Below are 16,761 nucleotides of genomic sequence, written 5' to 3'. Positions count from 1 at the left end.
TCAGCGCAAAAAGCCTCCTGTCATGGTGGAAGGACTAGAGAGGCAAGCCTCCAGTTACGTACATCTTTAAGGTCACCTCTGACCTCTAATTAAATAGCTAAGGTGCTGTCAGCAGCCACATTAGGAGAATGGGGCAAATGAATCAGCTTTTTCATAGTTCTTCTACACTTCAGTTGAGTGTAGCCACCTCTCCATTTGCTCTGGAAGTCCTATGGACAAGCCATAAGTGTCCAAGGTGAGAAACCTGCAAACCAGAGGTTATCAGGGCACCTACGACAAGAGAACTTATGTGAGTAAATGTGACTGGCAAATGTTGGTATATCGTAAGCTTTGGAGACCTTGCGGCTAAGGTTCCACATTGTATTAATATCTAATTTGCAGTCTACATTGAAGGAATATGTCAGGAAGATCTCTGGAATTACTATATATTGCCAACTTGTTGTCACGGATGTGTCAGGTGTAATAGACTGTCGCTCTGGATCTAGCTGTAGAAGGTTACTGCGCTTGGGAATGCAGACACCTTCTTGCTTTAAGACCCAGCGGTGACCTCCCTCCTGCTGCTGATTGACCCACCCTTGCATGGGAGTTAAAAACCCTCAATTGACGATGATACTTCTATGTACAGGCTTGGAGCACTAACAGTCGGCTAGCATCTTCTCTGGTGCCCTTGGAGGACAGTTGGCGCTACTCCTCTGGTGTCGTTCAAGCTAAGTTAATCCCCCTTGCTTGTCTACCTTGTTGTCTTTAATTTGTAGTGGGACCTGACCAGTGCTCACCCCTCCCCTTCCCTATCTAAGGCCAAGCTCTAGGGTCATCCAGGGTTTAGGGCCCTGCTCGGCGATAGGTGTGGAACCTATATAGGGACGTTAGGGTAGGCAGGGTGATATTAGATCTACCCAGGGGTCTCCACTCCCCCTTTCTTTAGTGTTTGGGCTTCCTCCCCCTCTTCCCTTTATGTTGCACTTAGTCTTTCCAACACCTTGCGTGACACTTGTCCAGAGGCCCTAGTGCATGTCCAATACATTTTGGACCGGTATGTGTCCGCATACTTGTTTATCGGTGAATATGGAAGCATAGTGTACTCCACTTTCCAATACAGAAAAGTTTAGTAAAACAGCCCACGATCAGAGTCTATGGGCGACCATTGAGTCCCGCTTTAAGTACACCACTATTACTACCCTATTTCCATAGACATCAGGTAACCTGATATTTGTTGTTCAGAATTTCTTGCTCTGAAGAACTATTCCCACAACATTGAAGAATCCAAACCTTGAAATACCATTTCTGAATACTTCAGACGGAAACCACTTCCCCTAATTTGCTAAAAAATATATCCAGAAGAAGACTATTCGTGCCAAGACATGAACGCATTAACGTACTTGTTTGCATGGCATGTGTTTTCATGTACGGACAGCTGATATTTTAGTATTTTCTGATCCTTTAAATGATCAGGTCAATAAAATTAAGTCTGGCATATGGTTTTCCAATTTGTAGACCATTACGCTGTGGCCAGGGAGACCTCCTCTCCATTACCTTCATGAAGCAACAATTCCCAGTAATAAACCCGACTTTGCAATACGCCTGTGTGAGTTTCTGCCCAGCAACCGTCCTAATGGGGGAAGTTCCTGTCTTCAAATAATATTTGCACTAGAATATTGTCTGGCTAAAGCCAGCTGCTTCTTGGAAACAATTAACAGTTCTACACCAGCCAATCTGTTCTTCCAAGGACGCCTCACCAAGCAGCACATTCTGTAACTCTTCATATAAACTGGCAATTTATTGCAACAATGCCGCCCCAGAAATACGTTTGTGGAGATCTAAGAGGCTTCCTCTTGTGAGCTCGGGTTTATTGTTTTATTGCTGTAAACCTTATGTGCCACCCACTCCTCCTGTCAGTGCTGGCCCGTATTTTCTTTCAATTGCCATATGTAGAGAAAGAAATGTACACTGATAAGCAACGCTGCTTTTTCAGGTTTGATGTAACATCCAGTTATGAACAGGCGATGGGTGAAACAGCTGCTTTTGGCTTGTTAATTCCAGCAATACATTTATCTGATGTAATGAGCCGATTGTCTGCCTTCAAAATGTCAACCTCTTCCAGTGACTGATAAGTAAATGTTACGTCCCTTAACCCTTTTATCAGACTCCAGACTGGTAAAGGACTTGCATTCAGTGTACCCTATTGTACTGCCTTATCCCAAATAACCACACAGACAGTCATCTAAATTATCAGGTTATACTTAAAGAGATTGTCAACTACTAGAACAACCCCTTCTTGATCTAAATGTTTGGCCCTGATAAAATAAAAAAGTCTATACTCACCTCCCGTGCCAGCACCATTCCAGCAGTGTCGGCACTCGCAGTCCTAGGGCTCTCGTGTGGTGGTTGTGACACATGAGCCTGGCGCCAAATCAGTGCTGGCATCACTGTCCCCATCTTCTGTCGAATTGAATATGAAGTGGAAGTCCGGGCTGCAGCTGTTCTCTGACTTCTTCTTCATGTTCAATTTATACGAAGGCAGAGACACGGATGCCAGCATGATTGGGCGCCGGGCTCATGTGTCACAACAATAGCACAGAAGCCCCTGGGAGATCGAGTGCCAACATCACGGGAACAGCACCCGCACGGGAGGTGAGTGTAAGCTTTATTATTTTATTGGAGTCAAGTGTGGGGTATGACATGGAGTTGTCCAAGTAATGGACAACTTCTTTAATTCAGCCATATAAAATATACTCATCAATAGTGTAATTGCAACACCAAGAAGGAAAAGTCTGAGTATTATGCAAATCACAGAATCAATACAAATGTCACTGATATGCAAATGATGAAAATATGGAAATAAAATTTTCAAAACATCTTGATTTATTCAGCATTGAGTATGAGCACTATTCGGCACTTACACACCTTGTCTCCCATCTGAGACATCAATGTCAGTAATTGCAAAGGGAGCTGCCAGCAGCAAATTTTGATGATTTCTGTTCACAAGTTGATTGAGCATGGCCGATCATTCCTCAAACAACCATTAATTACCTCATTGATAGCAGCCAAGGTGTGTAAATACAGGGATTTCTGTACTGAATAAATCAAGATGTTTTTAAAAATTTGCTTCAATTTTTCATAATTTGCATTTTATCAACATGTCTACCGATCCCATGATTTCCATAACCCCATAACTTTTCTTTCTTAGTGTTGAAATTTCAATGTTGAGGAGTGTATGATAATCATATTACATCATAAGTATATAATTTGTGCTTACTGTTATGTGTAACCATATTAGTATTATAATATAAAAAACCAAGGCTGGGGATAGACAGAAATGAGGACAAGATTGAAAGATCCAATTTGGTCAATATACTGTAGTCCAGGCAAAAGGAAGCCCAGTACTTCTCATTCTTCTTTTCCGTCCTCATGTCCTGTGTATTGTAGCCTACAAAAAAGGTCAGGTGAGTGCAATAAATCCATAGGCTGTACTGCTAATGTCATCTCCTTCGCTACTTTTTAGACACTGAAATAGAGAGTGCTGGCATTCAGTTTTTCTTCCAGTTTTGGTATTCAAGGGAATAGAGACCATCTGTGCCCAACTGCCCATAGTTCTCCTTTAACTAGTCACCTTTTAGAAACCTTTTGTGTTCTATTTTTAGTCAATTGACAAGGTGAACAGACAGTGGGATTAACGTCACCAGGTCACTTGCTGCTGCTGGTAACCATGACCTAGACAGACCCCAATTGACAAAAGGCAATGATGCACTGTAATGACCTAGGTAATGGTGAAAGTTAATATTTCAAAGCAAATAATTTTAGTTGCTCAGTAGTTTCTGGAGTACTTCTGCCTAGTGTCTTGCCTTGTTAAAATGAAGGTTGTACTGCCAACAATGGCATTTGATAGAAAATATCCAATATCAGACATACTTTCTTTATGTGTTTCCCAGAATAGTTTATGATTTTTCTACAGGCATGTATTACAATACGATTCCTTAAATCAGTCTCTCTATATTTAAAAATAGAAAACAACATTTTAAAAGAGTTTACCAATCCCATGAAATTTTTGATGAAAAACGTTCACTAGCATAAAATAACAAAAGGAATAATGCTCACCTTCCAATTGATTGAGTCAACTTCTTCCCTTTTAATCTGGTTTCATGTATGATTTTCTTAGTGCCCACACCTGTTACTTGCCACAGGTGAGTTTAAACGAGCATCACATATTTGAAACAAAGTTGTTTACCCATAATTTTGGAAAGGTGCCAACAATTTTGTCCTGTCAATTTTTGGGGTTTTGTGCGAAATTATGTCCAATTTGCCTTTTTTTCTCAGTTTTTTCTTGGGTTGTTCCAAAACGCACAAAGGAGATAAACATGTATATTACAAAACGTGTGCAATTTAAATAATTTTCTGGGAGAAATACTTACATTTTCTGGAACAATTTCAAGGGTGCCAACACTTTTGGCCATGACTGTATATTGGTGCACTGCATTCACAGTGACCTGGACATTTATTCCATTTTGCGGCATGTTAATTTTGCTTTTTGCAGGGCACAACCACTGAGTTCACTGCTGGGTAGGCATTCACCAGTTGGGTAACAGAAAAACATTGGCACATGAGCAGTATGGAGTTGGTAAGGTGAGTATTACTCTGTTATGTTATTGTTAAGCTTGCTTTGTGAAGTCCCAGGTCCGGATGGGTACACAGTCCCCAGGCGTTGGTGCAGCTGGCAGGATGGATGTGGAAAATGACAATCACAAAAGGAATAATGCTCACCTTCCAATTGATTGAGTCAACTTCTTCCCTTTTTTTATCTGGTTTCAGGTGTGATTTTCACAGTGCCCACACCTGTTACTTGCCATAGGTGAGTTTGAACGATCATCACATATTTAAAACAAAGTTGTTTAGGAGTCTTGGGAGTAACAGGACGGATGCAATGAAGTCAGCAAGGAAAGAAGCAGGTTAGCACGATGTGCACAGGACACAATCCAAATACACAGGTGTGTGTCAAAAGACCTTAAATATGTATAGGAAGGTGATGTCTTAGATCCACACCATGCAACCAGCAAAATCTGACATGGAGCACAACAGAAGGCAGCAGATCCAGGTGAAGGGAGCGGAGTCCAGGATACCTGGGACAGGTGTGTAACACTTATACTTATGTCAACTGATTGTATAGGGTTGGAAAATCCCTTTAAGATACTGCATTATTAAAAAAATAGGCCTAGTAAGTAAGTGTGTTTATATATGTACCATACCTTATAAGTTGTACAGTCTGTCTCGGGGTTCTCCACTTGCACCACTATATAGGCATGCAGAAAGTTTGATGCAATCATGTCAGGAACGAAAGGGGTGTTGTCCTCTTGAAACACGATCGCTACTATATCATTCCCAATATGTCTTTTCCTCTGCAGCTGAAATGAAATAATTGTAAGACAACAGATGACGATGTGGAGATCACAGACGTGGGGATCCCAAGCCCTCCTGGTCATCACACTGTAGATGCTGATCTTATTAATGCTAACACTTTATGAGACTGGACACAGTCAAACATGGGGCAATGTGAGAAAATCTCTGCATTTGCAAAATCTTTGCTATCTTATGACAGTCTCAAACAAATAGTTATAATATTGATTGAAACTGTAAGGCAATGTTCACACGCAACTGTTGGCTGTGTTTTTTGCAGTTTCTCATTCCTTTCTATGGGGGGAAAAACTGCTGCAAAAACGCTGCGTGTGAACACAGCTTAAAATGACTAAAGAATAACTTGCTTGGTTTCTGCATTATCTTTGAAAGTTGAAGTATTCTGCATGATTGAATACAGTATGATGTCTTCTGGATAAGTCAGAGTAGGTAGCCTGGCCAGGGACACTTTTGCTTGGCCCAATTGCACTGGCAATTTTCAGTTGGAAATGTCAGTGCCTGGCAATATACCTGTTACTGTGTCCAACCCCAGCGAGATGCCAGACAATAGTCAGTGAATCTCTGATTACCATATTAACAAGTAAGCTGGAAAATAAGTATATGACAATTATCTATACAAATCAGTTTTCTAGACAGACTCAAAAAATCTATCAGAGTACTGAAGTACAGACTGCTGCATTTATACAGCATTTACGTAGCTATGTTTTTTTTACTGATAATTCTTTTGGTATTTTTCATATCAATAACTATATTAAAAAATGTTGCAATTTTTGACACTGCTACTAAGGCTTAATATCTCATAATTCCTGTTTTTCACACAGATATTAGTAGAAAAATACCACACATGTCAAACTCTGGTCCATGGGCCAAATCTGGCCCACATGGTGATTATATTTGGCCCGCGACTTTGAGGCCCATTATTCTGTATGGTGGACTGTAGGGGCCCATTATACTGTATACTGGTTGGCGCGCGACTTTGTCCAAGTTTTTCATTTTAGCCCTCTATGTGTTTGAGTTTGACATCCCTGAAACAGACTAACTCAGCGCCTATTTTCTTACATGCTGTAATCTGTGCAAAGGTCATTGTGAAGGGCGGGTGCGACATTGCCTATTGTGAATGGTGGATAGAGTGTTATCAACTGTAAGTAGATGTGTTACTCTGTCATTATAAGGGTAGGTTCACACAAGCATATAAAAAATCCATCAGAGTTTCATCGGAAAAAAGACAATTTTTTTCTCAATTGTCATGCGTATACAATCCGTTTTTTACAGCATCAGCTATTATTCATTTACAGTTTCCTATTAGTTACAGAATTGCAATGTATCTGTAAAAATCAGATGCTGCACTGTGGCACTATATGGCATTGGATTTTCTTTACTTATGGAAGACACATGCTGCAATATTTTTCACATGTAAATTCGTTCAGTGAAAAAAAAATCGCTCATCTGCACTGCCCCATCGAATAATGTTGATCCGAGTGTTGTAAATTTTTTTCACGGACAGCACACTAACCGAAAATACGGTCATGTGATGAGGCCTAATCCTGCATGTAATGATAATGAGACTGCTGAAAAGTCATCTATATATAACAGAAAGTAATAGTGTGTAGTGTTCAATCAAGATTTCTGTTTTTTTTCTAGAGCTAGTGAAATGTAAAATTGCTAAATAGTTATCACTTTTTTTCATTCTGAGTACATATGTGATGAGTGTTTTCTTGTTAAGATTACCACCTTTTCAAAGGAACCAAGCCTGGAAATCCACTATTGCCTGCAGGTAAAGCTTTTCCAATAGTTGATATCACTAGGGGAAGTAGCATGTGCAGAGGATTTATAGTATGGCTCATCAACATTAGTTTAAGTGGAACCTGTCATGTAAAAAAACGCTATTAAACTGTATATATGGGATTAACGTCCTGAAGCTGCCCAGCACCAGCTGCCGGGAGAAATCACAGTTTATTCCTCCTGGCAGCCTTGGGCTTTCAGTTATAGGGGTGCAGCTGACGCGGGTTCAGTCACCGCTCAGTGCACAGTGAACGGCGGTTGTAATCATGCTCAGGTACTGACTGACAGCCAGTTCTAATGCTGAGCCGGCTGTCAGTCAATGTGCCAAGGTGTGGTTACATCCACTGAGTGGTGGCTAAAGCTGCATCGGCAGCATCCCTATGACTGAAAGCCCGAGGCTGTTGGAAGAAATAGCATTCTTTTTGGACATGACAGGTTCCTTTTAAATCAATGCCCGACGGAGATCCTATAATACATTAACAAGTCCACTAGATCAAGATCCACTCTTTCTTAGAGTCTTGCCACTTACTGTAAAAATGTGTGGGGGGCGCTCAAGTTGGAGATACCACGATTTGACATCGAATGCTCTAATAGGAAAATGACACATGGAGGAGGAGTTGTTTTGAATGAAAGTTTAACAAATCTGCATTCTATAAAAACAAAGGCCGACATCTCTTCCCCGATGAATTTATCAGGCCTAAGTATTCCAAAAGGCAGCTGTCAGCGTTGCCGCATTGTGCTGCACCACTCCCAATGTGAACATAGCTTTAGGCTGCGTTCACATACAATGTACATCAGCATTGTGTAAGAATCTGTTCCTGAAAATACAATTTTTTCAGTGTTCTGGCATTTTTTTCTGCATTATCGCCATTAGTGTTTCTAGGTATGGTGGTTTTGAACAGTTTTCCCCCAATGTTATCTATTGGAATTCAAAATTTCTAGAAAAAAGCAAGTTTTAACTGCTAAAAACGTAACAATAAAGCACACAACTCTAAAAAACGCTTGTAAAGAAGCTGCAAAAAATGCTTGAAATTGATGGCATCATCTGTGGTTGCAGGAGACATCAATATGATGGTGAGAATGACTGTCCTAATTTTGACCTTCATAACCAAGCCAAATTTTAGAAATCTGACCAGTGTCACTTTATAAGGTAATAACTCTGGAACGCTTCAATGGATCCCACTTATTCCAAGAGTGTTTTTTCGTGACATATTGTACTTCATGACAGTGGTAACATTTGTTCAATATGACTTGCATTTATTTGTGAAACTATCGCAATTTTGACGAAAATGTTAAAAAAAAAATCACAGTTTTCAAACTTTCAATCTTTATATCCTTAAACCTGTTAGTCATGCTGTACAAAATAATTAATAAATAACATTTCCCATATGTCTACTTTACATCTGCATCATTTTTCAAATGTAATTTTATTTTGTTAGGATGTTAGAAGGGTTAAAAGTTTAGCAGCAATTTCTAATTTTTTCAACAATTTACAAAACCTGTTTCTTTAGGGAGCTATTCAGATTTCAATGGACTTATAGGGGCCTATACATTGGAAACTCCCCAAAAGTGATGCCATTTTAAAAACCGCACCCCTCAAATAATTCAAAACTGCTGTCAGGAAATGTTTTAACTCTTCAGGTGCTTCACAGGAATTAATGCAAAGTGGAATGAAACATTTTTCTTTCATTTTACCTCTAAAATGTTGCTTTAACCCCAATTTTTTAACACAAGTTAACACCAAAAAGTGGATCCCACAGTTTGTTACCCACTTTCTTACGAGTGTGGCGATACTCCACATGTAGTCAAAAAGTTCTGTTTGGGCACACGGCAGAACTCTAAACGGAAGGAGCAATATTTGAGTTTTGGAACACAAATGTGGCTGAAAGAGATTGTAGGTAACACGTCGCCATCATTTTTTTTTTTGTAACTTTTGAAAAAACCCTAAGCCTAAGCCTAACCCTAATGGCAAAGAATGAAAGAAATAAAAATGATAAAATAAGAAAAATAAAAAAATTTAATGTGACTAGGAAGATGACACGGGGGGAAGGGTGATGATCAAGGGGGTGCACATCAAGGCACATCCCAAGTGCTGTCCTATTTACTAATTATTGGGCTTCTTATCACTATGACAGACCCTATCACAGTGATCAAAAGTCAGGAACCAATAGAAAAAATCCCTGCGGTTGCTGAGTGCAGGCAGGCAGATCTCGGGGGGCGCACTGTGCATGCGCCTGCCATTTTGCTTCATGAAGAGGAGGAGACGAGTCGAGGGATGGTGTCAGCGGTACCTAGGTACCATGGGGAACCCGGGGACATCATTTCTCTCTCAGAGGGGAGAGAAATGATTTTTACATCGGATCTCACTTTTTTTTTTTACGTGATCGCCTTTATTTGTTGAATAACGGCGATCATGTGATCGGGGACCGGAAAATCCAGCACTGATCATGTTCTCCAGGGTCTCAGTTACCACCAGTAGCTGAGACTTTGAAGATTTTTGGACTTTGGGGGGCGCTATTACCTTATTCCCTATCACCGTTTTAAAACGGCGATGAGGGAATAAGACCCCTTAGCGCCCGCCATTTTTATGCGTATCGGCGGTCGTTAATGGGTTAGTTTCAGAAGTAAATTTCACTTTAAATGCTATTTATCTTTAAGATCATACCCAGCGTTTATTGGTAATGATAAGCTGCTCACAAGAGAGGATAGATGATTAAAAATTGGATTATGGCTACCTAGAGATACAAACAATTATTTATCGCTGCAAGGAATATGCAAATGTAACGGCCTGGCCTCTTATGAATGAATAATTCACAGTTCATCCACTGATCTTATTGAGATGTTGAGCGCAACACATTATGGTGATTAGTAATGTTGAGCGAGCATGCTCGACACTGCTCGGTACTCGCCCGAGCATCTCACTGCTCGGGATGTTCGGCGAGCACCGAGCATTTCCGGGTTACTCGGGCGGGAGCTTGGGTCTCAACCCTGAATGTTTGGCGCTCTTTACAGAGCCAATGAACATGCAGGGATTGCCAGCCAGTCACTGTAATGCCGCAGCCATGTTGGTTGTGGGCATTACAGTGATTGGCTGGCCGCACAGCGTCACCTCGAGTATTTAAAATCGGGCGCCGCCATCTTGGACACAGTCGCTCCGGATCACACAGTGTAGGGAGAGTGCTGCTGAGCTAGGTAGAGATTTATACTGCGAAATAGGTAGTGTAGGGTCTCTAAAGCCTGCAAAATGAAGCAAACAGTCCTTCTTAGGACTAATATCCATCCCATATATCAGGCAGGCAGGCAGGCGGGCTGTATAGGAGATGCAGTGGTTATACCAACAAACACTGCATTACAGTCCTGTGTGCTGCTGCTCAAATTGCTAGACTTAGCCCCAGGGGCCAGGAAAAATCCTTTTTTTTTTCATCTAAATACTCTTTTTTTTTTTTTTTCTCAGTCAGTACAAATACTTGTCTTATTAACCTTTTGGTATCCCCCCCCCCCCAAAAAAAAAAAAAATTGAGTGTGTCTGTGAGTGTTCAGACACAAATATATCTGGTCTCGGCCAGATAACTAGAACAGTGGTTTTGCAGTTCCACGGTTCAAATCTCTGTATTATCCACTTTTTTGCCCTTTTTCCATAAAAAAAGACAGTTTGAGTGTCTCGCTGACTGTTCAGACACAAATATATCTATTTAAAAAAGTCTGGTATACGCCAGGAAATTAGAACTGTGGTTTTCCTCTTCCACGGTTCAAATCTGGGTGTTATCCACGTTTTTGCCTTTTTTACATAAAAAAAAACAGTTTGAGTGTCTCGCTGACGGTTCAGACACAAATATATCTGTTTAAAAGATTCTGGTGTAGGCCAGAGTACTAGAACTGTGGTTTTCCTCTTCCACGGTTCAAATCTGGGTGTAATCCACCTTTTTGCCTTTTTTACATAAAAAAGAACAGTTTGAGTGTCTCGCTGACTGTTCAGACACAAATATATCTGTTTAAAAGATTCTGGTGTAGGCCAGAGAACTAGAACTGTGGTTTTCCTCTTCCACTGTTCAAATCTGGGTGTAATCCACCTTTTTGCCTTTTTTACATAAAAAAAACAGTTTGAGTGTCTCGCTGACTATTCAGACACAAATATATCTGTTTAAAAGATTCTGGTGTAGGCCAGAGAAAAAGAACTGTGGTTTTCCTCTTCCACGGTTCTAATCTCCTTTTTATTACCCTTTTACCATTGATAGTGCGAGTGGAGGCTATTTTACTTCCTTTACAATGGGCAAGGCGCGTGGCAAGGGACGTGGAACTGGACGTTCTGGTGATGGTGCGTGCAGAGGATGGGGCCGTGGCCAAGGTGAAAATGTGCCACAACCAACAGCCACATCTTCTCACTCCCAGTTCTTGACCGAATTACTAGGGAAGCACACAACAACACCACTATTGCGAACTGATCAGTGTGAACCGGTTATTAATTGGATAGAAGATAATACTTCCAGTCACCTGGGCACCACCACCTCCGGTCTGTCTTCCACACGGTCAAGTGTTAGTAGCCGTGAGTCTCGACCGCATACTCCTCCTCATCCTGATGCTCCTTCCTCCCACCATGCCGAGTGTCGTCAGGCAGCAGCTGATCCCACAGTTGGACACTCTGAAGAGCTGTTCACTGGTCCATTTCCATATTTGGGCCCCTCGCCTGCTCCGCTTGAGGTGGTGGAAGAGGAGATCCCATGTAGCGATGGCCAAATATTTGAACAGCCACAGCCACAGGAAGGCGACGCTGGCAATTTGTCACAAGAGGTGGACGATGACGAGACACAATTGCCACGAAGTGAGGAGGAGGACCGTGGTGCGGAAGTGGAAGAGGAGGAGGTGGTGGATGATCTAGTAACTGACCCAACGTGTCAGGAGGACACGCAGAGCGAGGCCAGCAGCACACAGGGGGAGGGAGGCAGAGTACCCCAACAGGCAGGAAGAAGCAGTGTGGTGGCCGCAGACAGAAGGCGGGCAACCATGCCACATAACACCAACACGAGGACGTTGCAAGTACAACCGGTAGGTCTTCCAGAGTCTGGAATTTTTTTAAAGACACTGCTGATAACCCCAAAAAGGCCATTTGTACCACCTGCCAGGCCAGCTACAGCAGGTGTGACAAAACTACCAGCCTAATCACCACCAGCATGATCGGGTACATGTCAGCAAAGCACCCGACTTTGTGGGGCGAACCCCAGGGTCCACGACCAGTGTCAGCGGGTGTCACCACTGCTTCTTCCGCTGTTGGGCGTGTAAGAGAACCCCCTGTTGTGCATGCAAGGCAATCCCCTGTCCATACTGCATGCAAAGATGCCCCCTCCTCTCAGTCTTCACTTGTTATGGCAGTTTCTCAAGAAACAGCATCAATGTCCACGTCCACGTCCCATCGCAGCGTTCAATTTTCCATATCCCAGACCTTTGAATGAAAGCGCAAATTCGCAGCCAATGCCCCACAGGCCACAGTCCTAAATTCGCACATTTCACGACTGCTTGCATTGCAAATGCTGCCTTTTAGGCTGGTGGAGACGGAATCCTTCCGCAACCTTATGGCGGTGGCTGTCCCTTGGCACTCGGTCCCCAGCCGACACTATTTTCCCGGTGTGCCATCCCCGCACTACACAAGCACGTGTCCCAAAACATCTGCCGTGCCCTCAACAACGCAGTTACTGGGAGAGTCCATCAGACAACGGACACGTGGACAAGTGCTTGTGGCCAGGGACGGTACATCTCCCTGACGGCACACTGAGTAAACATAGTGGAAACCAGGACCCAGTCGGACCTTGGGATGGAACACATCCTCCCCACACCGAGGATTGCGGGCCCTATGTCAGTCAGAGTTGCCCCCACAGTGTACAGCTCCTGCGCATCATCCTCCTCCTCATGTTTAGCCTCCATCTCAGATATCACCACATCAGGTACAAGCTGGAAGCACTGCAGTACTGCCTCAGCCAAGCGGCAACAGGCTGTGCTGAAACTCATAAGCTTAGGTGATAAACCTCACACTGCTTGTGAGTTGTGGACAGCTGTGAAAAAGCAGGCAGATCTGTGGCTGAGACCGCCGAACCTACATCCAGGCATGGTCATGCGTGACAATGGCCGTAACCTGGTGGCGGCTCTGAGGCGAGGCGAGATCACACACGTACCATGCCTGGCTCATGTGCTTAACCTCGTGGTTCAGCGGTTTCTTAAATCGTACCCCAAGTTGCCAGATCTGCTCGTCAAAGTACGCCGCCTGTCAGCTCATTTTCGGAAGTCGGCTACAACTTCCGCCGCCCTTGCTATGTTGCAGCAGCGTTTGCCGCTTCCGGCACACCGACTGGTGTGTGATGTTCCCACACATTGGAACTCTACCCTCCACATGTTGCAAAGGATTTGTGAGCAGAAGAGAGCAGTTGTGGAGTACCAGCTGCAACAAGGCCGTCGATATTCAGGTCAGACTCCACACATAAGACCTCAGGAGTGGACCTGGATGTCTGACATATGTACCATCCTGACAAACTTTGAGTAGTCCACCAAGATGGTGAGTGGCGATGACGCCATCATTAGCGTCAGCATCCCACTTGTCTCTCTTTTGCAACGCTCTCTGCAGAGAATTAAAGAGGAGGCATTGCAGCCAGAGTATGATGAGATGGATCAAGAAGCCGTAGCGGGCGATTACACACAGCCCAGCCTCATCTCATCACAACGTGCATTGGGGGACAATGAGGGAGAGGAGCAGGAGGAGGAGGAGGAAGAACAGGAGCTAGTATCATGCGCTGTAGACGGTAGTACCTGTACAACTGTCATACCGTCGGTTCAGCGTGGGTGGCCTGAGGACAGAGTGGAGGAGGAGGAGGAGGAGAGCATGGTCAGTCGTCATCTTGGTGAGGACACGGAAGTCTTGCCCGTTACCAGTCTGGCACGCATGGCTGACTTTATGTTACGCTGCCTTAACCGTGACCCTCGTGTTGTCAAAATGTTGGGTGACAGTCATTACTGGTTGGTGACACTTTTAGACCCCCGCTTCAAGGATAACTTTCACTCTCTTATTCCTGAGGTGGAGAGGGCCACAAAAATGGGGCAGTACCAGAAGGCCCTTGCTGCAGAACTGTTAAAAAAATTCCCATCTGAACACGCTAGCGGCAGAGGTCACAGTACGTTCCCCAACCAAGGCGTACAGGCGAGAGAGACGCAACTCCAATCCAGCAAAGGCAGGAGAGCGCTGTCAACGTTCTGGGACAGTTTTCTGAGACCCGCCCAGCTTACAGGCCCTGAGGCGCGGGGTACTCTCACACAAGGAGTGGAAAGTTTCAAAAGATGGTGAGGGAGTACCTTGCTGACCGTTCCAGCGTCCTCTGTGATTCCTCTGTGCCTTTTAATTATTGGGTATCCAAGCTGGACACTTGGAATGAACTCGCTCTGTACGCCTTGGAGGTCCTGGCTTGCCCTGCCGCTAGCGTGTTATCAGAGCGTGTTTTTAGTGCCGCTGGGGGAATTATAACTGATAAGCGCACTCGCCTGTCAACTGACAATGCTGACAAACTGACCCTTATCAAAATGAACAAGGGCTGGATTGGGCCAGAATTCTCATCACCACCAAATGACAGCAGAGTAACATAAAGTCAAATCCACTGTGTTATTTAGGGAGGTGTATTCCCATGCACCGCTTCACACCCACACATGGGTATACGCGCTTCCTCATTTTGGCTGTTTTTTGCTCTTCTCCTTATCCTTAGCCTCCACCACCACTATACCACCAGGGTGACCGTGGTCCGTGTTGCCAGCATTGCAAGTTCCTCCTTCCTAATTTTTGGCAGCTTTTGCTTGGAAGGCATAGGCAAAGACTATGGGAGACCCACTCCCCAATAATGGGAATAATGTTTTTAATATGCTGTACTGCATGGCTCTTGTAAAGGGCATTGCAAGTTCCTCCGTCCTAATTTTTGGCAGCTTTTGCTTGGAAGGCATAGGCAAAGACTATGGGAGACCCACTGCCCAATAATGGGATTAATGTTTTTAATATGCTGTACTGCATGGCTCTTGTAAGGGGCATTGCAAGTTCCTCCGTCCTAATTTTTGGCAGCTTTTGCTTGGAAGGCATAGGCAAAAGACTATGGGAGACCCACTCCCCAATAATGGGAATAATGTTTTTAATATGCTGTACTGCATGGCTCTTGTAAGAAGCATTGCAAGTTCCTCTGTCCTAATTTTTGGCAGCTTTTGCTTCGAAGGCATAGGCAAAAGACTATGGGAGACCCACTCCCCAATAATGGGATTAATGTTTTTAATATGCTGTACTGCATGGCTCTTGTAAGGGGCATTGCAAGTTCCTCCGTCCTAATTTTTGGCAGCTTTTGCTTCGAAGGCATAGGCAAAGACTATGGGAGACCCACTCTCCAATAATGGGAATAATGTTTTTAATATGCTGTACTGCATGGCTCTTGTAAGGGGCATTGCAAGTTCCTCCGTCCTAATTTTTGGCAGCTTTTGCTTGGAAGGCATAGGCAAAGACTATGGGAGACCCACTCCCCAATAATGGGAATAATGTTTTTAATATGCTGTACTGCATGGCTCTTGTAAAGGGTATTAAAATCGTCTTGTTAAGCTACTGTGACCTCCATGTCTCTTCCAAGGGTCATTGATATTGTCTTTTTATTCCACTGGGACCTCCACGTCTCTACCAAGGGGCATTGATAATGTCTTTTTATTCCACTGGGACCTCCACGTCTTTTCCAAGGGGCATTAAAACCGTCTTGTTAAACCACTCTGAACCCCACAGCTCTTCCAAGGGACATTGAAATGTTGTTTTTAATTACCTCTAACCTCCAAAACTCGTCCAACGGGCATTGCATTTCCTCCTAATCTTAGTCAGCTTTTGCTTTTCAATGCATAGGCGAACACTAAGGGAGACCCACTCCCCAATAATGGGTAGAAGGTTTTTAGTACGCTGTAATCCACGTCTGTTTCAAGGGCCATTGCAGTTCCTCATAATTTTTGGAAAGCCTTCCATTCACTGCTTAGGCCAACAGTGTACAGGAGACCCAGTTGCTATAAATGGAAAAAACGGTTTAGTTAAGGCCCTCTGACCTCCATGTCACTTCCAAGTGCCTCGAAATTTTTGGTAGGCATTGCACTCACAGTATGCCCTATAACTGTGTAGCCCAACTGCTCCTTTTGGTACAGAAACATATCCCATAAGACATGTGTGGTTGACTGGCCTGATATTGATGTGAATGGTCCCTGTTCCTCCTGCTCTTTCTCCTTTGCCACCACCTCATCCATCATTCATCACCTGAAGCTTTGTTTTAACGGGAGTCATAGAACTGGGATAGTAGCAGGAAAACATCCAGAAATCCTCGGAGGAGGTAGGATATGCGTCAAAACGCTGACCAACTCAGGCCTAGCCGCTACTACATACATGCGCTTGCATTCCAAGGAACAGAAAGCTAAGGAGATGGATGGCCTCATGATCATGAATAATTTACTTGTTGTGTAGGAGGCTGACCACTGCTGCTGTCTACCTTCTGAACTTTGTGTTGAAGCCTGATTGACCCAGGACCCGCAATCCTCTAT

The 16,761-nt window shown here is 43.6% G+C and overlaps 1 protein-coding gene and 1 long non-coding RNA gene across 12 annotated transcripts in view; one reads left to right on the top strand and one right to left on the bottom strand.

Annotated features, from left to right (window-relative positions):
• The window catches only part of RAP1GAP2 (RAP1 GTPase activating protein 2), a 1,112,678-nt gene that overhangs the window by 71,817 nt on the left and 1,024,100 nt on the right, over positions 1-16,761 (bottom strand). For all 11 annotated transcript variants that reach the window (XR_012298693.1, XM_073667801.1, XM_073667807.1 and 8 more), the window contains one exon: positions 5,241-5,396. Coding sequence is in view for 10 of the 11 variants with exons in the window: in XM_073667801.1 (XP_073523902.1) it covers positions 5,241-5,396 (156 nt within the window). In the remaining variant the exon portion in view is untranslated. The remainder of the gene's footprint in view (positions 1-5,240; positions 5,397-16,761) is intronic.
• Positions 2,566-5,075, top strand: LOC141253015 (uncharacterized). The gene is made up of 3 exons (XR_012314195.1): positions 2,566-2,631; positions 4,532-4,620; positions 4,807-5,075. It is a non-coding gene; the product is annotated as an uncharacterized lncRNA (long non-coding RNA).

The sequence above is a fragment of the Phyllobates terribilis genome, unplaced genomic scaffold (genome assembly GCF_046119375.1).
Source record: "Phyllobates terribilis strain yellow unplaced genomic scaffold, ASM4611937v1 Scaffold_2__4_contigs__length_985480577, whole genome shotgun sequence".
NCBI lineage: Eukaryota > Metazoa > Chordata > Amphibia > Anura > Dendrobatidae > Phyllobates > Phyllobates terribilis.
The sequence above is the reverse complement of the archived record's forward strand: the minus strand, read 5'-3'. Positions and strand labels throughout refer to the sequence as shown.